This window comes from Notamacropus eugenii, chromosome 1 (assembly GCF_028372415.1).
Source record: "Notamacropus eugenii isolate mMacEug1 chromosome 1, mMacEug1.pri_v2, whole genome shotgun sequence".
Lineage (NCBI taxonomy): Eukaryota > Metazoa > Chordata > Mammalia > Diprotodontia > Macropodidae > Notamacropus > Notamacropus eugenii.
This window is the reverse complement of record NC_092872.1, coordinates 107,737,351-107,759,872: the sequence shown is the minus strand read 5'-3', so window position 1 is coordinate 107,759,872 and position 22,522 is coordinate 107,737,351. Positions and strand designations below refer to the sequence as shown.

The 22,522-nt window shown below is 34.7% G+C and overlaps 1 protein-coding gene across 4 annotated transcripts in view; it reads right to left on the bottom strand.

Annotated features, from left to right (window-relative positions):
• Positions 1 to 367: 367 nt before the first annotated feature.
• SYK (spleen associated tyrosine kinase) overlaps positions 368 to 22,522 on the bottom strand; it is a 249,456-nt gene continuing 227,301 nt past the window's right edge. For all 4 annotated transcript variants that reach the window (XM_072611766.1, XM_072611782.1, XM_072611759.1 and 1 more), the window contains 4 exons: positions 16,847 to 17,036; positions 14,637 to 14,777; positions 10,902 to 11,014; positions 368 to 2,238 (listed from right to left, as the gene is read on the bottom strand). In XM_072611766.1, the coding sequence (XP_072467867.1) occupies positions 2,166 to 2,238; positions 10,902 to 11,014; positions 14,637 to 14,777; positions 16,847 to 17,036 (517 nt within the window). In that variant the 3' untranslated portion in view covers positions 368 to 2,165. The remainder of the gene's footprint in view (positions 2,239 to 10,901; positions 11,015 to 14,636; positions 14,778 to 16,846; positions 17,037 to 22,522) is intronic.

Below are 22,522 nucleotides of genomic sequence, written 5' to 3'. Positions count from 1 at the left end.
ACTTTAATGCCATTTATCTAAAGGAAAAATTATGCTGTTTAGGCTGACAGGTAGCCCTATTAATAATTTCTCTGAAAATAACCACAAAGCTTACCTGTAATTTTTATTAAGAAATCAGTTTCTGTAAAAATATCTTTTGAAAAATCATTGGTTTATCTGAACGTGCAGATAATGTGAAATATTGCTTGTTCAGCTTTTTATTAGAGGGACCAGCAGATCTTTCTGAATCAAGTTTTAATTTCTATAGTTCAAAAATACTATAGAATTATGGAATTATGGTTCTGGAATTATGGTGACTTTACATAAACATAAAGTCACAATCTTAACAACAATAATAACAAAGAATAAACATGAGGGGAAAGCATGATTAAATTAAAAAAGCATACATTTAATTGAATTCTATATTAGCAAAATATAACAAAACACATCAATACAACTTTTAAAAATTGTCATAGAAGTCACATAACTGGGATAACACAAGTTCCGAAGCCCTCTTAAGTGACAATGCAAGACAGTTGTTCAGGTTAGTCTGTTTTTCCAGTCACTGTAGTCTTTCTAGTCTAGAAAGCATTTAATGAGCCTATAAAACAATATTTCTTATAAAGGTAGCTTGTCCTAGCCTCAGGAAAAGAAAGCACAGGAAGTTATCTTTTAGGATCTTACAGTTTTCTCCCCAAGCTTCTTAACTGAAAACCCCTTTCATTTGATGGATTCTTATTTATTTTGGCCTTTATTTTTCATCATACCTCCATTCCTAGAGGGAATAGGTCACCTTTGCTCCCTCTGTCTCACCATACTTCAGTCCTAACAATTGTTTTTTGTTTTGCTTTGGTTTTCCTGCATAGAAGCAAAGTTTCTACTATAGAACTGAAAAGTGATTTTCATTTGAGCATCTCTTATTTACAGACCATTGTTAATTTGACTCTAAAGCTCCAATATGAACATTGTGGGGTTGGGGGAGTAGGAAGTGATGGGTAGAGGGGAAGAAAAAGAGACAGTCTAATCAGGGGAATTCAGGTCTAGAAACTCTGTTTTGATTGAGAGGTTAACAGTGAAAGCTTGTGACATATTTATGACAACCGAAAGAAGGTAGATCAAGTAGACACGGAATAGTCTTCTGCCAAATCAAAAGAGCAGGAAAATACTTTATTAGTTTCAGAACAGTCATCGGCTGTGGCTACTGTGCCTTTCTTAAGGTATCTGCCCTATAACATGCTTATTCTTCCCTCTGCAAAAATGCATTTCACAATGGCTTATAATAGAAATATTAGCTAGAAATAAGGTAACAAAAGCAGTTCATTTATTAAAAACAAAACACAATTTTCATATTTTTTCTCATTGCTGTATCTCCTATTTCATCTAACAAAGCAAAAGTAAATATAAAATAATTCATTTCCACTCAAGTCAACATAATAATACAATTTTCACTGGTTGTTTGATTTTGCAAATGCACTTTTGCTCTCAGGAAATATTTTACTGCAGAAAATTTGAGACCCATCAAAATAATCCTGTGTTTAGCCTATTGCCTTACTTCCTCTCTCTTCTTTTTCTTTTCATTCTATTTCAATCCATTCGTTGCTATCCCTTTCCATTCTTTTTCATAGAGTCCAATTCTGAGTAATTCTTCTATGATAGCCTACATAGTGAAAATACTTGTTAAAATGCCTCTAGATCTATTCAATATTCAAATGTATGCACAGGAAGGAGAGAACTGTTAAAATATAAAAGAAATTTCATAAAAATACATTTTAAAGAATGTCCTGAAAGCTACATAAAAAATGGAAATCAAATTAATCTAGCAGACTCCTTTGATTCCTCTGTCCTCTTCCATATTCTTTGTGTCCTGCCATCCAGCTCCTCTCTCTCTCTCCCTCTCTCCCTCCCCCACTCCCTTTTCAATGTTATTGTGCATCCATGTTTGACTTAGAAAGTATCTATCTTTAGACAAAGCCTGTGTTGAAAGTAAGTGAAGGAAATTACAACAAGAGTTGTGTCACAGACTGTTTTGTTCTTCAGTCTGGTAACACTGAATGGCGGGCTTAGCAGTATCAATAAAATGTAAGTTAAATTCATTTTAAGTTAAGTTCATTTAAGAATATGAAATTTTTGATGCAGGGTTTCTAGGATTTCCCCCAAAGGAAACCAGAGTTGAGGGTCTGGATTGGTTAATGAACAACATCATAGTAGTAATTGCGAAGCCGCGGTTCAACAGCTGAAAATGGAGGTCTGTTTTCAACCCTGAAATGAGAAAAGAAGCATTATTGTTTAGGAACATACATGTGAGAAATGACACTTTTGTATTGCCTGACACTGCTATACCCCGCCACTTCTTTAAAAAAAATTCTTTGTGTATCCCAATTTTAGACTACCTTTTGTTACTTTATTTTAAAAAGAAACAAAATATGCCTTGCTAGAATCCAACAAAAATATTAATGGACAGATGAACTATAGAACTAAAGTGAAATAGAATCATAAAATAGTAAAGAACCAACACCAACCAAACAAAAAAAGGCTATAAACTTTCAAAGTCAAAAGTTAGGTCTGGGAATTAAATTGGGGAGTGACACAAAGGGAAGGCAGATCAAATTTTCTAGAGGCGTATTTATGTGTAGTGCTAGTGCCAGGTTTAAAAAAAAATAAGAGAAGGGTTCACTTATGGATTGACTAGAAAACAAAAGGTTTAATTTAGAGAAGAAAAAGACTCCTTCATTAACATTAGAAGGTAACATGTATTCATTGCCAGCAATGAACAGAAAAAAAGCGGTAAAATCTAAATTCCACTGCAAAAAAAAAAGGCTAATCAGAAGTGACTGTCTGGATTCAAAAGGATAAATACAAGGTTCATCATAAAAGCAATGCTTTGTCCAAATGTTGAGACTCCTATCTGAAACTTCACAGGATGATATAGAAGGCTGAATAAAATGAAGACGTGGTTAGTGTCAATTAGGTGCTAGGTTGTCCACTTCAATTTCCAGGCATCAATTTATTTTGAGAGTGTCAATATCATGCCACTAATGAAAATGATCCAATTCAATTCAATGCAAAAAAATATTGCATGAAGTTCCTGTTATATCCAGAGTTTTCTGCTGGGGGTGGTCAAGATACAAATGTGAAAACAAAGCAGCCACTGCCTTTTGAGGTGTTTACAATCTACTGGGGTGGAAAATATCGTATTACATAAATGTATAATTATACAAAGTAATAGTAATAACAAAGTAATAAAATAAAAAGTAATAACAAAGGCTTGGTATACATTTGAGACATTGTGTTCAACTCTGAGCTGAACACATATTAGAAAGGTAATTAAGAGGCTGGAGAACAAAACATACTAACAAACTCGTTTCTGTTTAGACATCATTATACTAAATTAAGAAATTTACAAACATGAGAAAGAGGGGAAAATTGTTTAATCCAGGCAAGGCTCTGGCTTTGGTTTAAAATAAAATTAAGTACTAATAGCTTAGAAAATAAGATTATAAAGTTTCATGTAGCAAAAGTTGTATTAATGAGTCTTGAGGTTGTGTGTGTGTGTGTGTGTGTGTTTGTTTGGTTGCTTTTTTTACATCACTTCATTCTTCAACCCATTTTTTTTAGGGCAATGGGTGCTTTGGGAAAACCAATGTGGGAGTGGGAGGGTGCTACACCAAAAACTAGGTGGCAATACTATACCTGAGTCTCCACCAGCTCTCTGGATAGTGTGGTGGACTTTAATCTCAGAAAAGATGGCGGGGGAGTGGAATCCCTGATTCTCAAGGGGGTTCAAGCAGAAATGACTGTGTGGTAACACACAAGATATGGTTCCAAAATGAAATATATTCCTTTACTAAATACAGCCCATCAGATGTCACTTTGAATATAGGAACTATCCTATCTCTGATACATGTTAGGGGTATTTTAATTGACTACTTCCCAAGGATTCAAGGGGAATGACTAGACACATTGTATGACAAATGAAGGATTAAATTGCTTTCATGATACTGAAATTTTTTTATCTACAGTTCCACGATCTAAGGGACTATACAATTTTATTCTAGCTGAGATGAGCATTGTCACAATTTTTTTTGGAAATGGAGAGATATAAGCAGTTTAGGAATATAAAATAAAATATTATAAGCATGAAATTACATAATCATCTGTGCAGGAGAATAAAATATTAGCATGAACTAACAGAGTACACCATAGTATAGACTTTTGTCTTTAATTACCTTGCTAACTGGCAAAGGGAATAGTCATGAGGCATGTTCCTTGGTAAACAGACAATTGAACAAACTTTGCTTTAGAAAGTTATCAGTTTGTATATGTTACTGTGTGTCTGTATATTTTTGTTTTTTGTTTTTAGAAACTAATGTCAAAGGGATAGTACTTCTAGGTTTAAAATTACAAAAATACCTTTAGGTTTCCCATATATTGCAGCAAAGTATACTTGGTTCTAACATTTTACCTCAATTGCTTCATTCATAATATGTTTTGTTTTTTTTTCTTTTTTTAAATAATATTTTACACTTTCAATTCCATGTAAAGATAGTTTCCAACATTCATTTTTTATAAGATTTTGAGTTCCGAAATTTTCTTTCTCCCTCCTCTCCTTCCTCCCCAAGATAGCAAGTAATCTGATAGAGGTGATATATGTACAATTATGTTAAACATATTTCCCCATTAGTCATGTTGTGAAAGAAAAAACAGAACAAAAGGGAAAAGGTATGAGAAAGAAAAAAGTGAAAATAGTATGTTTTGATCTGCATTCAGAGTCCATAATTCTTTCTCTGGATGTGGATAGCCTTTTTCATCATGAGTCTTTTGGAATTGTCTTGCATCGTGTTGATGAGAAGCACCAAGTCAATCATAGTTGATGCTGTTATGGACAATGTCCTCCTGGTAATGCTCACTTCACTCTGCATCGGTTCATGTAATTCTTCCCAGATTTTTCTGAAATCTGCCTGCTCATCATTTCTTATAGCATAATAGTATTACGTTACATTCATATACCACAACTTGTTCAGCCATTCCCCAGCTGATGGGCATGCCTGTATTTCTAACGCTTTGCCATCACAAAAAGAGCTGCTGTGAATATTTTTGTACATGTGGGCCCTTTTCCCTTTTTTATGATCTCTTTGGGATACAAACCTAGTAGTGGTATTGCTGGATCAAAGGGTATGCATAGTTTTATAGACTGTTGGACACAATTCCAAATTGTTTCCCAAAATGATTGGATCAGTTCACAACTCCACCAACAGTGCACCAGTGTCCCAATTTTCCCTCATCTTCTCCAGCACTGAGTAATGTTTTCCGTCATATTAACCAATTATGGGTGTGAGGTGGTAATCAGAGTTGTTTTAATTTGCATTTCTCTAATCAATATCTTCATTTATATTGCAAAGTATGCTTATAATCACATAGTTATAAACTGATCTGCTGCTGGGTGCTACAAAAAAGAGGCTTTAAGGGTACTCCAAGTTGGTTCATTGACTAAAGCTCACCATTATTTTCTTTGCTGACCCTTCACACCACATGGTGACCCAAAGAATTACTCAGGGATCTGAACATACTTCAATTTGGGGAAATGGTTACTTAAAGCATTGTGTCTTTCATGCAACAATGTGTGTGGATACTATGAATCTGCTACTTTTGTCACTCAAATGTGCCTATATAGATACAGACATAGCCACTGAAAATAAATGCATTAGTAAGCAATTTTAGCAGTCCTGCTTTTTCCCCTTCTCTTAATCACAGGATCAAAGTACTTAGGGTTGGAAGGAAGCTATGATCCAACCATTTTAATAACGAGGAAGGAGGAATCCCAGAGCTCAAATGACTTGCTCAAGATCACACAGATAAGACATGATGGAACCAACACCAAAACCTTGGTTGTCTGATTCCAAATCCAGTGTTATTTCTACTCTACCACACGCCACTAGTGTCTACCTTAACGAATACTACACTGTTAAGAGAATTTGAAGATCTTCTCTGCCCTGTAACAGGCCCATGTGACCTGCTCTGAGCTTGGCCCAGTCCACAGCCTGAGTCACATGGAGCCAAGGGTGGGAAGAGCTTGCCGAACGAGCGGAGCAGGAAGAAAAAGAGAAAGGGCTGGGAGAGAGCAAGGCAGAGCTGAGGCAGAACAGTGAGCATGAGTGAGAGAGGATGGAAGGGAGCTTGTTTGTGGGGAAGGCTTAGGGATGGCAGTGCTCCCTTTATTGGTAATGTGTACAAACTATAATGTTACCATTGTGGAATTCATTTTCTGGTATCTAAATAAATATTTTGGTTTTGAGGAAGAGAGTTTATATTTTGTGAATTTACCCTGGAAATATGCATGAATATCTACAGCAGCTGCTGTGGGTACCACTTTAGTGTTACAAATACTGACGGAAAATTTTTGTATAAAATATTAGCAAGGAGAGTATAACAATTAATCAAAAGACTATTCCCAGGTTACATTTTTAACAGAAATTCTGGACATTAAATATTAAGAAAATTATTAACATAAAGGACCATTGTAATAACAAAATCCACAAAAATCTTATGATTATCTCACTAGAAATGGAAATTTTAAAATAAAACACCCATTTCTATTAAAAACAGTAAAAGGTCTAGTAATAAATGGATCTCTCCTTAACATGATAAGTAGTATATACATAAACCCAAGAACAAGCATTGTCTGTAATGGGAATAAAGTAAGGCTTTTCCAGTAACATCAGGAATAAAGCAAGATATTTGTTACCACATAAGTATTCAATGTAATTCTAGAAATCCTAGCTATACTGATAAGACAAGAAAAAGAAATTGAGGCAATAAACATAGGCAAAGGTGGAGCAAAATAGTAACTTCTTTTTTTGGTCAATGATATTATGGTCAACTGAGAGCACCCGGAACAGTCAAATATTAAATGAAACTAACAACTTCAACAAAGCTATACAATATTTTGTTGGTATTATTAAAATGTTGGAGTTTATAATATGCTTTTATTTTATATCGTTAAACTTTCCAATCAGTAATAAGATACTGGAACATGGCAAAACAACTATGGTTGTCCCCATTTGCTAAGAAAATTTTCTCCCACCTTTATCCTGAAAGATGTACATCTGTTTCTTTGAAGTCTATTTGGCATTTCTAGGAATTTAGTCTCTAAAAGTTGGTACTAAGCTAAAATTGTGATTAAACCAGGGCACTAATGGTCTATTTTTATTTTATTCAGGGACAATTGAGAGGGAAGCAATGGTCACAGTAAGAAAGAGACATAGAATCAGAGACAGAGTATTCAAGAGACAGACTGAAAGAGACAGAGACAAGCTAACAAGAGAAAGAGAGGGAGATATAAAAAGCTTCTCTTTCTAATTTGTTGGGTTTTGTCACTAACTAGGGGATCGGGATGAACAAAAATGATTAACATTTACTTTTAAAGCCCCTAAAGTCAGTGGAAAAGTTAAATGCATCTCAACCTGTGACACAAATGAGTCTATAGTGTTTCTGAGTTAGGCACTAAGAAGAGAAAGTTTCTAAGATAAGACAACTTTCTCTTCCCAGTATGGAAAGTTTAGAGAAATCTTTCCCCCAAGTGGTAGAATGAAAGCAATGACTGAAGGAAAACTGAAGCCCACAAATAAGTCTGAAGGAAGGAGCTCAGAAGGAGAGATTTTACCCACACAGCAGTAGGGGGCCATAGTTCTGTTACTCAATGACACAACTCCTAGCCCAGCTATCTACAAGTCATCTCAGGATAAGTCTTTTTTCAATTTTGGTTTTAACTTTTCCCCTCTGGTTAGGATTTTACAATTTATTTACTTGGTTCTTCTTGCTTCTTTTGAGCAGTAATTTCCAGCATTACTGTTAATATCGGAGATAACTGCAATGTGAAATTTTCATTTTGGATTTTATAAATGTTCATTTTCATGCTCTTCAGTTATTTCATTTTTCCTGTAATGCACTGAAATTAAAGTGGAACTTAAAGTTGAATTTAGCTCATTAATGTTATTAACATAATTAAGAGTTATTGCCAGTTGAATTTTATTATTTCAACTTTTTCCTTGCTGAATTTTATAATTTTGACTTATCTTCCATCAGAAAGAGATAGAAAGAAAAGTTCATTTAAAATAATTACCAAAAACATAAAATACTTGGGAGTCTAATTGCAAGGTTACATATAGAAGCGATATGAATAAAACTAAAAAACACTTTACATAAATAAAGAAAGATCTTAATTATTGGAGAAATATTAATTGCTCATGAGAATACTGAGGCTACATGATAAAAATAATAATATTACCTAAATTAATTTAGTTATTCAAAGCCATGCCAGTCAAACTAACAAAGTATAACTTTAGAGAGCTAGAAAAAATAGCAAAATTTATCAGGCAAAAAGGGAAATTTCAAGGGAATTTCAAGGGAAATAATTTTTAAAAGTGAGAAAGAAGTGCCATTAGAAATACTAGATTTCAAACTATATCATTTTTGTTGTTCAGTTGAGTCCACCTCTCCATGAACCTATTTGGGGGTTTTCTTGGCAAAGATATTGTAGTGGTTTACCATTTCCTTCTCCAGATTATTTTCTAGAGAAGGAAACTGAGCAAACAGGGTTAAGTGACTTGCCCAGACTCACAAAGCTAGCAAGTGTCTGAGGCCAGATTTGAAATCAGATATTCCTAATTCTAGACCTAACATTCTATCCACTGTGCCACCTAGTTGCCAGGCAACATATCATAAATTGGTAATCAACAGAACAATTTGGTTCTGGTTAACAAAGAGATGCTTGATCACTGGACAAGATTAGGTACACTATATATAAAAGCAAATGATAACAGTAACCCAGATAAAACAGAAGTTCTCAGGTACTGGGATAAGTAGTCATTATTTTAAAAAATGCTTGGAAAACTTGAAAACTATCTGGCAGAAATGAAGTGTATGCTTACAAACATACATACATACATACATACATATATACATGCATACATACATACATGGCTGTTGGCTGTTGTCCTTCGTTCTCAAAAAGGATCAAAATGAAATCACTATGCTAAAGTCAAGTTTCAATGTGTCGATTGTGGCTGATCAGACCAATAAGAGCTTGGAAAGCTCTACCACAGGTTGGGCACAAAGAGTCCATGTGAACATTTGGAGTGGATATTCTAAATTTGTGCATCATGTGTTTCCTTTGAGATGTTTCAATTATGCTTTGTTCATAGAGCACAGCACCTTCTTTGATATGGGCATGCCATGCTGAGCAGTCCTGTGCCGCTGTCTCCCATGTCACACCATCAATTCCAAAGTTCCTAAGAGAGACCTTGAGAATGTCCTTGTATTGCTTCTTCTGACCACCATGTGAACATTTGCCCTGTGTGAGTTCTCCATAAAGTATTTTTGGCAAGCATACATTTTGCATTTGAACAATGTGGCCAGCCCTTTGGAGTTGTGTTCTCTGAAGCAGAGTTTGAATGCTTGGGAGTTCATTTTGAGCAAAGACCTCAGTGTCTGGTACCTTATCCTGCCCAGTGATCAACAGAATCTTCCTAAGACAATTCCAAAGGAAGTGATTCAATTTCCTAGCACAGAGCCGGCATACTGTTCGGGTTTCACGGGCATACAACAATGAGATCAGCACAACATCTCTGTAGATCTTCAGTATACCTTTTCTCTTCCATTCTTCCCTTTGGAGCCTCCCAAACACTGAGCTAGCTCTGGCAATGTTTGCATCAATGTGTACATCCCTGGAAAGTACACTACCAAGGTAAGTGAACTTTTATCCACAGCATTTAAAACTCTTCCATTTGCTATAAGCAAATGGATGGTGTGGTGGTGGCTGATGGAAAAACCTGTTTTCTTGGTATTAACTGTTAGGCTGAAATTAGCACAAGTAGCAGAGAACTGATACTATTTTGCATCTCAGTTTCAGAGGCTGCATTGAAGGCACAGTCATCTACAAACAGAAAATTATGCACCAATACTCCCTCCACTTTGGTCTTGACTTGTAGCCTTTTCAAGTTGAAGAATTTACCATCAGTGTGGAGCTGATTTTGATGCCATGTTCATCCTCATTGAAAGCATTTGACAACAGGGCTGAAAACAACGTGCTAAAAAGCATGGGAGAAAGCACACAGCCCTGCTTCACTTCACTGGTGACTAGGAAAGCATGAGAGCTTTGTCCATTACCTAGAACCTGAGCACACATGCCATCATGAAATTGACATACAATGCTGATGAACTTCTCTGGGCAATCAAATTTTGACATAATTTTTCATAAGCCCTCATGACAAATAATATCAAAGGCCTTGGTCAGATCTACAAACATGGTGTACATAAATACATACAGTTTTTTCAACATATTCATGATTTCTACTTAAAGACTTCAGAGTGAGAATTGTCCTTGGGTGAAGCAGAGGTTCCCTCTTGATTGAACAGAAATTTTACTCACTCTCATCTAAAAGTTCTTTCAACCTTATATGCTTTATAATCTAATCTGTAGAATATCTCCAGTTTCTGTTTCATTTACTGACTATTTGCTATTTGTGATAGTCTTGTGTAGCCAGCAGCTGATGGGAAAAGGCTTAACTGATGAGTCTAAGTTAAGAGTTAATGATAAAGGGAAGCTGATATTTTGTCAGACTTGTATTCTTAGACCAGAAATAGTTGAGTGGGGCAGGTATTCCAATCTGGCACTTGTCTTGGAGATGGGCAAATGCTCAGCTATGATCCTGCTGCTTCTCCCCTCAAAGTATTCTCTCTTGGAGAGTGGTTGATCAGTTCCTAAGTTATCTATTCATGCCACCTACTATAAGGCAGCATTTAGACCACCCATGCGGACATACATACTTTACAAAGGACTACATATATATTTTATATATGAAAACCAGGGATCTGTCTAGTAAGTAAAACAATTTGAGAAATCAGTACGGAAACTTTGTACTCACTCATACGTCCAACATAGTTTCATTAGATCATAAATTTCACTTGGACAACCTGTAGGACACTCCATACGCTCTCCTTTTTCTAGCATTGCTGAAACTTCACTTCCTTTCATACCCTAAAAAATGGCAAAAGGTATTTGAGATGATGAAATAAATACATAGAGTAACTATTTCTGCTGCAACTCACCTTTAAAATACTCCAAGTAGATCTATATCAATATTTTTGATTCAAGGATCTTAAAGCACCACAATGTACATATCTATTTGATGGCAATTGCCATAATCATGAGGGGAAGTTAACTGGGCATATTATCTTCAGAATCCATTGCCACAGTAATGTATTAAATGACTTACACACTGAGTCAATCCATCAACTAGTTTACAAGCATTTATTAATTGCCTGTCATATGTCAGATACTGGGCTAAGCAATGGTGATGTAAAAGACAAAACTGAAACAGGCCCTACCCTCTAATTAGGAGAGAGCACGTTATTTATATAAAATATAAAAAATAAACTAAAGATAGTTTGGGGGAGGGAAAGCACTAGTATTGGTGCCAGGGTTTGTCAGAAAAGGTTTTTCATAGAAGGTGGTACATCAGCTGAATTTTGAAAGAAATCTGGTATTCTGAGAGGTAGAAATAAGGAGGGAGTGCATTCCAGAGGCATGGTACACATTGTGCAAAATCATGCAGATAAAAGGTAATATGTGCAGAACGAGTTGTTAGGTATATTGGATTACAGAAGGGTTCAAGTGAAAAAAGACTGAAAGGTAAAAAGGGGACTGGTTTTGGAGAGATTTAAATGTTAAACACAGGAATTTATATGTTGTCCTAGAGGTAATGGGGATTTTGTTAGGTAGAGGGGGTAATGTGACTGAAATTCTAGGGAAATAACTTCAACTGCTCTATGGAGGCCAGATAGAGGATAGAGATGGGAATACCAAATGTGAGACAATAGTGCACACAAGAGGTGATAAAGGCTTAAACCATTGTGGTGAGTGTGTGACAGGAGAGGAGAGGACATATGTGAGAGATGTGAAGAAGACAAGAACACAGTTACTAGAAAGATGGTGATGCACTCAACAGTGAAAAAAAATTTTGAAAGAGGGATGGGTTTTAAAATGGAGAAAATAAATTCTGTTTTGGACATGTTGAGTTTAAGATATGTGAGACTTCCAAATCAAAATGTTTAATAGGCACTTTGTGATATAGGATTGAAACTTAGAAGACAATAGGGGCTGTGTAGGTATAATAATTGAACCCATGTTTGCTGATGAGATGCCATGGAAAAGAGTAAATAAAGTCCAGGACAGAGACTTGAAGAAAAACCAAAGTTAATGGGCATGACATGGATGAAGAATTAGCCAGGGAGACTGAGATGGAGTGATGAGACAACTATGAGGATAACCAGATGAGTACAGTGATGTGAAAAGACAGAGAAAAGAGAAGGCAAGAATAGTCAATATTTGTCAAAGGTTCCAGAAAGATTAAGGATGACTGAGAAAAGACAAATAGATTTGTCAATCTAGAGAGCAGTTTCAGTTGAATGAGGAAGTTGTTAAATGCCAAACTACACTGGACTAAAAAGAGAGTGAGTTGAGAATACAAAGAGATGCAGAATGTGGAAGCCTTTTTTAAGGAATTTGTCTGAGAAAAAGAATAGATACAAAGTGATAATTATCAAAGACAGTAGAATCTGGTGATGGTTTTTTAAAGTTGGGGAGACATGAGTGGATTGAAGGCACTAGGAAAGAAACCTGTAGTCCCTCTAGACAGTAGGAAAGGAACCTGTAGTAGAGAGATGGAAAATTATAGAGAATAGACATAATTGGGGGTGGGGAGAGGCAATGTCGTTGTCAAAGAAAAGAAGGGCTTAGAACAAGGGAGCACACACATAAAAGCGTTGGCTTTGCACAAGAAAGGAGTATTTTTGATTAGAGACTATGGCAAAGGAGGAAATGGTGTGGGTGATGTCAAGGAGGAGTGATATAAAGAGGAAGAGAGAAAAGGAAACTCTTGGTGAATGGTCTTTATTTCTTCAGTAAAGGAAGTTATGTGAGAGTCAAAACTGAGGGGGATTGTAAAAAGTTTGAAGAAAGAGAATGTTTGAAACGGTTCAATGTGGGCAGTAGGTTAGAGAATTAATTAGGGAATTTTATTTAATTAATTGAGGAAGAGTAAAAGTAAAAAGTAAATTAATTAGGAAAGAGTTAAAGAGCTGAACTTTCAAAATAAAAGCCCTGTTGAGGTTCGTTAATATAAACTTAGTGAACCCTGTTAGCATAGTTGTATGACCTTATCCAAGTCTAATCAGTAGTAATTGAGTAGGAATGAAGACAGAAGGTAGGAGCAATCTAGGGTTAAAATTTGTAAAGATGTGAGTTTTGTCAGGATGTGACAGGACAGAGAAGTAAAGGGTTTTGAGAATAAATATTAGTATATATCAAAATTGGCTTACTAAGGGGTCAAGACTGGTAATCAGTGAGAATGCAGCCAGAGCATGGGTCAAGATCTGAAGTACTGAGGAACAGAGAAATTGCAAGGTGAGAACAATGAATAGGTTTGAGATAAATAAACCATAGAGAGATGGAATGACAATAGATAGTAATGAAAGAATTTCAGAATTCTTTACAAGGAAATTTGAGGGTGTGACCATTTCTATGTGTTTCTGAGGCAGAATGGATGAATAAGTCATGAGAGTAAAGTATATTGAGGGAATTAAGAAGTTAGGATATTAAAGGGAGTATTGGAATGCTGAACTTCATTGATAAGTCATTAGAATCTGACTTAGGCAACATATGTAGACAGCAAATATCAAAGAAAGAAAGGGTGAATGTTTTCTTTTTCCTAATTATCTTATATTTTGTAAATTACTCAGGCATTAGAGTGAAAAAAATAGAAATAACTAACTCACTGGTAGTCCTTATGTATTGTTATATTATTTCTAAGTACTATTCCCATTTCTAAGAGAAAATAAAACCATGTTTCTAGTATCACCTGAATGAGTTGCAGATCAAGGAAGAAAACCTAGATTATATAATAAAAACTAAGCTACCGAAGAGAATTAATTTCAAATTAAAACTTTAATTTCACTCCATCCCCCAACATTATAAACTGCCTTTGTAGACATCTTAAACTGCTGTAGCTAAAAACTGAATCTCTTAATCACCATATTTCTGGTGAGACGGCTCTCTCCATCTACCCACTGATGGCATAATCTTTGAGAACAACTCAAGATTATTTCCATGCCATGATGACACATTAGGAAAAAAAACACCTTAGTGGAGAATTTCCTATAGTAGTAGGTATAATTGTAGAGGAGAGAACAACTCACCAAAAATTTGACTTTAATATGCTACAAAGGCAACTCTTCAAGTTACTTATTTCTGGTTCTGAATCATAGGTTAAAACAAAAGCAATTCAATGATCTAATTTTTACTAGCCAACACTTAAGGTCCCATAATCAAACACAAAGAAAAATAAATTTGCGCATTATTCTAATCTTCTTATATGGAAAAATTCACGTTTCAGAATGCCAAGTAAAAAATTTCAAATGGTCCTAATCAAAAGAAGAGCCGAAGGTAATTATCTCTTGTAAAGCTAAGGCAGAAATCAATTTGTGCCTTTTTTGAATACAGTAGGGTGGAACTATGAGTCTTTTTTCTCACTTGATGTATTTTTTGCCACTGACAATGGGCAAATAATTACCCACATACCAGCCAATTAACAATTACTCACTCTATACGGTTTCTGTCCATAAGAAAATGCTTCCCACATTAGCACTCCAAAGCTCCAAACATCACTCTTGCTAGAGAATTTGTAGTAATTAATGCTTTCTGGAGCATACCACTTGACTGGCCACTTTCCATGAGTTTGTGCCTGAAAACAAATGATTATAGATATTACATGAAAAGACCAAAGAGTAGCAAGAGAATCCCTGAGAAACTCATTTTAAGTAAAGGGGAGAAACTCAGTGTATTCTGGGGGCAATGGAAAATCAGAGAATCTATAACAACTCTGTTTCATGTGACGATAGGTTCACTGAGCAATCTGATTCCTCTTCAAAGGGAAAAACTTCTTTCAGTTTAATGCTCCACATCCATGTACATCTCTTTAGAAACTTTCAATTTGCAACGTGGGAAGTTTGAGGAAGCATGCACATGTAAAATCATAACCACAACAACATTTTATCTGAGGAAAGAGAACCTTGGTTTAAATTGCTATTTACTGTTTGTTTACCTTGAGCAAACCATTTTACCTCTCCAGACTTCAGTTTTCTCCTGAAAAATGAAGCCTGAAGCAGATACCCTTCAACATCCCTCCCATTTTCCTATGAATGAAAACTGTTTATAGGTTATGATGATCCATTTTGACCATTCCTTTAGTTAATGAGCAGTTAATAAGTTTCTTTAAGAAAATGAATCTGATAATCAAGTAGATCATCATAGTAGTTGCTGATGTTAACAGTCATTTAAAACTTGTACTCAAATTAAGACATAGATGTGGCTTGTAAATGTCCAAATGTAAGATTTCAAAGCATTCAAATATTTAGAATTTTAAAAATTTAGCTAATTTAGATCTGTGAAGTCATAAAAGGTTACTACCTTTCATAATAATTAATCACAAACCAATCAGAAAAATTACCTTTAAGATATCTGAGTAAAAGAGTTCATAATTGAATAAGAGATGGAGTAGTTAATAGAAGGTATATAAGACTTTGGATTATATAAAAGTAAAAAAGTGTTTTACATAAGTAAAACTTATGTATATGAAATTAGAACTGAAACTGTAACTTGGGAAAAAAAACTTTACAGCATGATTCTGATAAAACTGTCTGATAAAAACTATCATTTCCAAGACATATAAGAAAACTGAAATGCTCAGTTATATGAATGGGCACTTTTCAAAGGAACACATCAAAATTATCAACAACTATATAAAAATGCTAAAAATCACTAATAATTAGATGATAATTGAAACATTGACTTTTTTTTTAAATCTCAGGACCCCTTTAAAGTCTTAAATATTATCAAAAATTTTAAAAGTTGGATTATTTCTATTGATATTTATTGCACTAGAAATTAAAATTGACAAATTTTAAAAAGATTTGTTTACTAATTAATTTACAATAAACTCATAATGTTAACATATATGTATATATTTCTTATGAAAAAATAAAATAGCAAGAAAAGTGGCATTGCTTTACATAATTTTTCTAATTTCTTTAATATTTGCCTTCATAGAAGATAGCTAGATTCTCATATTTGCTTCTTTATTTAATATTTTGTGACATGTTGTTTTTGCTAAAGGATATGAAGAAAATTTAGCCTCACAAAGATATGCAGATGGAACACAGGCAGTGTTTTAATGGGCAAATAATATTTTAGTATTAGAATGGAAACAATTTTTCCTCAGGGACCCCCCTGAAAGGATTTTGAGGATCATCAGGGACATTTTCGGAATTTCTGAATTACAGAAATGTAAATGTAAAGAAATGTAAAAACTTTGATGTTCTTTGTCATACAAAGGGGAATATGGCAATTGTTAGAGGGACTGAAGGAGGAATATAGTGCTATAAGAAATTACAAAAAGGACAATTTCAGAGAACTTGGGAAGAATTCTATGAATGGATGTAGAGTGAAGTGACAATAGGGACTACAATTTAATATGATAAAAGCAACATTATAAATAAAAACAATTTGAAACATTTTTTTCCAGTTTGGGGATGAGGAGATAGAGAAAGGAGGTGTAAGTCCCATGGTTTGACAATTAGCAAAAGGTCTTGCATGATTATGAAGACAAAAACAATAAAAATAAGACACCCCCTCCCCATAAAACTGGTTTTAAATAGTTTTTTTCATTCTATTGTTAATAAAAGCAATGCATAACAGGTAGATCTGAATTCCAATTTTTAAACCACTAGTTACTACTGAAATGAATATACTTACCTTGTAATAGTTTTCATCAGCATTAAGAGCTTTTGAAAGTCCAAAATCACTGATTTTGGCATAATGTTGGGTAACTAGTAATACATTTCTTGCAGCCAGATCCCTGTGCACAAAATTGTTCTCCTCCAAATATTTCATCCCCATACAAACTTGATGAACCAATTCTATGATATTCTTATCCTTGACATGTCTGAAAATCATAAACAGGTATTTAGTAGGTCAATGTTTCATTTTTATGACAACAGAAAAGCAAGTACTGAATCTGAAACTTCCTCCATATAAATAAATTTGATTTGTCCTCATTTTTTATTTTAAAATAAATTTATTTCATTAAATATTTACCAATTACATAAAAAATTTTAACAATCTTTTTTTAAAAATCTGAGTTATAAATTCTCTCCCTCTTTATCCTTCTTTCTTGAGAAAAAAAACAATTTGATATTGATGATGCGCATGAAGTCATGCAAGACATATTTCAATATTAGCCATGTTGTAAATGAAAACACAAACAAAATAAAACAATAAAAATAAAGTTAAAAAAAACATGGTTCACTTTGCATTCTCTCTCTAGACATGGATATTTTCCATGATTGATCTTTTGAAATCTTCTTGAATAGCTAAGTCTTTCATAGTTGTTCATCCTTACAATATTTCTGTTACTATCTATAATGTTCATCTGGTTCTGTTCACTTTACTTTGCATGAGTGAAGTGTACATCATTTTTATAGCATAATAATATTTCATAATAATCATATACTACGTATATGAGGAATGATCAGTCATTTACCAAGTGATGGGCATCCCTCAATTTCAAATTCTTTGCCACCACAATCTGACAGGTATGAGTTGGCAATAGTAACAGCTTCTTTATGTGACTATTGACAAATTTGACTTCTTCTTCTGAAAACTATCTATTCATATCATCTGACCATTGACCAACTAGGAAATGGCTTATTTTTTATAAATTTGGTTTAGTTTCCTATATATTTGAGAAATAAGGTCTTTATCACAGAAACTTGCTGTAAAAAATTCCTCCACTTTCCTGTTTTCCTTCTAATTTTGTTTGCATTAATTTTGTTTGTACAAAAGTCTTTTAATTTCTCATAATTAAGATTATATATTTTCCTTTCTCTCTATCTCTTGTTTGGCCATAAACTTCCTTCATCTGTAAGGCTAGCAGGTGTATTTTCCATGGTTCCCTAATTTACTTATGATGATGTCATACTTTATATCTAAATAATTTCTATTTTGATCTTTTCTTGGTATGTGGTCTATAAGGTTAGTCTATACCTCATTTCTGCCAAACTGCTTTACAGTTTTCTCAGAAATTTTTGTCAAATGTCAATTTTATCTTACCCCCAAATCTTGGATCTTTGAGCTTATCAAAAACTATATTAGTAAAGTCATTTACTATTGTGTATCTTATACCTATTCTATTCCACTAATCTACCACTCTATTTCTTCATCAGTAATAAATTATTTTGGTGATTACCACTTTATAATATAGTTTAAAATCTGGAACTGCTAGGCTTCCCTCTTTCACATTTTTTTCACCGATTCCTTTGAAATTCTTGACTTTTTTTCTTCCAGATAAATTTGGTTACTATTTTTTTGTAGCTCTACAAAATAATTCTTTGGCAGTCTGATTGATATGGCACTGAATCAGTAAATTAAATTAGGTAGAATTACCATTTTTGTTATATTGACTCAATCTACTAATGAACAAGTAATATTTCTCCACGTTTAGATCTGCCTTTATTTGTGTAAAAAATATTTTATAATTGTGTTCATATAATCACTGAGTTTCTCTTGTCAGGTAGACTTCAAAGTATTTTACATTGTCTGCTGTTATTTTGAAAAGAATTTCCCTATCTCTTTTTGCTGGGTTTTGTTGATAATACATAGAAATGCTGATGATTTATGTGGGTTTATTTTATATCCTATGACTGCTGAAGTTGTGAATTGTTTCAACTGGTATTTTTTAGTTGATTCTCTAGGGTTTTCTACCATCATATAACTTGCAAAGTGTGACTGTTTTATGTCCTCATTGCCTGTTTTTAATCCCTTCAAGTTTTTTCTTATTCTCTTACTATTATTTCTACATTTCTAGTACAATATTGAATAATAGTGTTGACAATGAACATCCTTGCCTCACTCCTCGTCATATTAGGAAGGCTTCCAAGTTTATCCCCATTACAGATATTTGCTCTTGGGTAGTTATTATTTTAAGAAAAGCTTCACTGATTCTTATGCTTTTTCATGTTGTTAATAGTAAGGTGTATTGCATTTTATTAAGGACTTTTACTGAATGTATTGATTTTTGTTATTGATATGGTCAATTATGCTGACAGTTTTCCTAACATTGAATCAGCCCCATATTACTCATATAAATCAAGCCAAGTCATAGTGTATGATATTTGGGATATATGGCTATAATTGCCTTGCTAGTATTTTATTACTTTTTTGCACCAATATTTATTTTAAAAAATGGTCTATAGTTTTCTTTTTGTTTTTGTTCTCTGTCAGGCATCATTACCATATTTGTGTTATTAAAGGACTTTGGCAGGAATCTTTCTTTACCTATTTTAAAAAATATTTTGTGCAGTATTGGGATTATTTATTCCTTAAATGTTTGGCGAATCCATCTGGTCCTAGGGATATTTTGTTAAGGAGTTCATTGATGGCTTGTTCAATTTCTCTTTCAAAGATACTGTTACAGAGGTATTCTATTTTCTCTTCTGTTAATCTAGATAGTTGATATTTTTGTAAATATTCATTTCTTTCATTTGGATTGTCAGTTTCAGTGGCATACAATTGGGAAAAATAACTCTCAATAATTATTTTAATTTCATCTTCCTTGGTGTTGTAATCACCCTTTTCATTATTGATACTAGTAATTTGGTTTTCTTCTTTTTTACAAAAACAATTAAATTAACCAATGGCTTGATTTACTGTCTTTTAATAAAAACAGCTCCTAGTTTTATTTTTATAGTTCATTAGTTTTTAAAAATTTTTTTTCAATTTTATTAATCTCTCCCCTTTGGTTTTTCAGGATTTCCATTTTGGTGTATAATTGGGGATTTTATATTTGTTATTTTCTAGGTTTTTTTTAGCCGCATGCTTAATTCATTGATTGACATTCTGTCTCTCTTTTACTGATATACACATTTAGAGATATAAACATTCCCTTGAATATTACTTTCTCTGATTTCCACAAATTTTGGAATGCTGTCTCATTATTGTCATTTTCTTGAATGAAATTATTGTTTCCATGATTTGTTCTTTACCCACTCATCATTTAGGGTTCGAGTATTTAGTTTCCAAATAAGTTTTAATCTATACTTCAATTATCCTTTTTTAAACATAATTTTTCTGCATTATTATTTGAAAAGGGTGCACTTAATATTTCTGCTTCTCTCCATTTGTTATGTAGGCTTTTATGTCCTAATACATGGTCAGTAAAGGCACCACATACAGCTGAGATAATGGTATACTCCTTTTTATTTCCATTCAGTTTTCTCCAGAAGTTTGTCACATACAACTTTTCTAAAATCTTATTTACATCTTTAGCTTCTTTTTTATTTATTTTATTCTTTCAGAGGAGAAAATTGAGGCACCCCACTAGCATAGTGCTGCTATTTCTTCCCGTAATACAAATCTTCCTGACTCCAGGCCCAGTACTCTATCCACTGAGCCATCTAACTGCCTCTAAACTGTACTTCCTTCCATCCTATTTTCTTCTGTTTATCCTCAATCTCTTTTTTATCTCTATTTTAACCAAATTACTAGTATCAATAATGAAAAGGGTGACTACAATATCAAGGAAGATGAAATTAAAATAATTAGTAGTTTATCCGTCCTCTGAAGTCTGTTTGGCTTCTGTCCTCTGCCCTTTTTTATCTACCCTCCCATGTCTTATGCCCCTCTTTCTTTTATTACCTTCCCCAACTAGTTCCCTGTTGCGTAAAAGGGATTTCTATTACCAGTTGAGTGTGTGTGTGTGTGTGTGTGTGTGTGTGTGTATTCTTTCAACTTGTCAGTTCAAGCATTACCCAACTTCACCAATAATTTCCCCTTCACTGTAAAAGCTCTTCCCCATGAGAATTCCCCATTCATCCTCTTTCTTGTTGCTTGCCCCAGGGCATTTCTTTCTCACCTATTTTTTAAAAAATCATTCCAATATAATTGACTCATTCCCTGTAGCAGCAAGCACCCAGGCAGACACAGGAGGGCTTGCTTCACAGGTCCTAACATCTGCTTTTCTGAAAGAAAAGCAACTTTTGAGAGGTCAACATTCTTTCATTATGCCCACCAACAGAGAAAACACAAGCAGAGAAATAAAGAGCAATTGACAGGGCTTCTAACTGTCTGACCATAAGCAATACATATATCACAGATCAACAGACAGATCCTACTCTCTGACCATTACATACATACATACATACGTTACCAGAGAGAGAAGCACCAGCACCTGGGTTTTCAAAGTCAGCGTGTAGAAGGTGTGGGTGGGGCGCAGGGGCAGTTCCTTAATGGCTACTCAGAATCTCATCTGGCACACGAACCTTCTTCCAAGTCCCCAAAACCAAATTTCACCTCAGAGCATACATACACTTTTCCGAACTGTGGGCATCACAACCTTTGTGACCCAGTGCCTCATTAATTAAGAAAAGGTGTGGACCTTCTTGCAAAACAAGGCTCCCTTAATCAAGCTTCCCTAAATGGGTTTCAGAGGTCTATTACTCAATTAATGGCTAGGGAAGATCTTTAACTAATTAACATTACAACATCCTTCAAGTGTGATTAAATATACAAATGAATTCTCCCCTCCCATAAACAGGTTTTGATTATTGTGTTCAGGAAGGACCAGTACCTTTGGTGTGATGGCTGCTTTACCCTTTTCGGGGCTCTTTCCCCCTTTGGTGTCCATCTGTTCCACCTAACTCTCACCTGAGGCTCCAAGAAGCTGCAGCATGAGCAGCCACACCCCAGTAAACCGTTGCAGCAGACAAGCCAAACCAGATTGAGGGTAACCAAGGATTCTCAAACCCACTGGTGAGTTAGGGGGTGTCTACCCCAAACATGTGAAGACTTCATCTGGTGGAATGGGTGGATGAGAACTATTTGTTCCAACGGCCATGAAGGCAGATGAAGCAGGCCATGTGGAGTGTTCAGAGCTTGGTTAAACACCCAAGATGCCAAGGTCATCCACCGCATCCTGAGCCATCGCCAGCCATCTTGACTCTGTCCTGCCACTGGACTATGATGACTCTGGAGGAGAGAGCGAAGCTGATGACTTCATGCAGCTCTGCCTCACTTAAATCCAATTTATGCATGAATCAAAAGACATTACCCATACCACTATGCCTCAAAGTCCTGTGGTGACAGGCAAGTGATGAAGCAGCAGGTGTGGATACACTGGCGCTGTAGTCACAACTCTGCACACAGGTGGCCCAGGCCATAGGGTCGTTTCTCACTGGAAGCAGCAGTGGGACTCGGTAGCCATCTGGGTGTCTGAGCAGCCTTTTAAGGATCACACTGCTCACTTTCTGGTGTGAGAAAGGGGGATAGAAAAGGTGCCTTCAACATTGTCTGCTTACCCAACCCTGGCCTGATTACCACAGCAGGTGGGGAATCCCACTATGCAGTCGAAACACAAAACATTCCGAGCTTGTATTG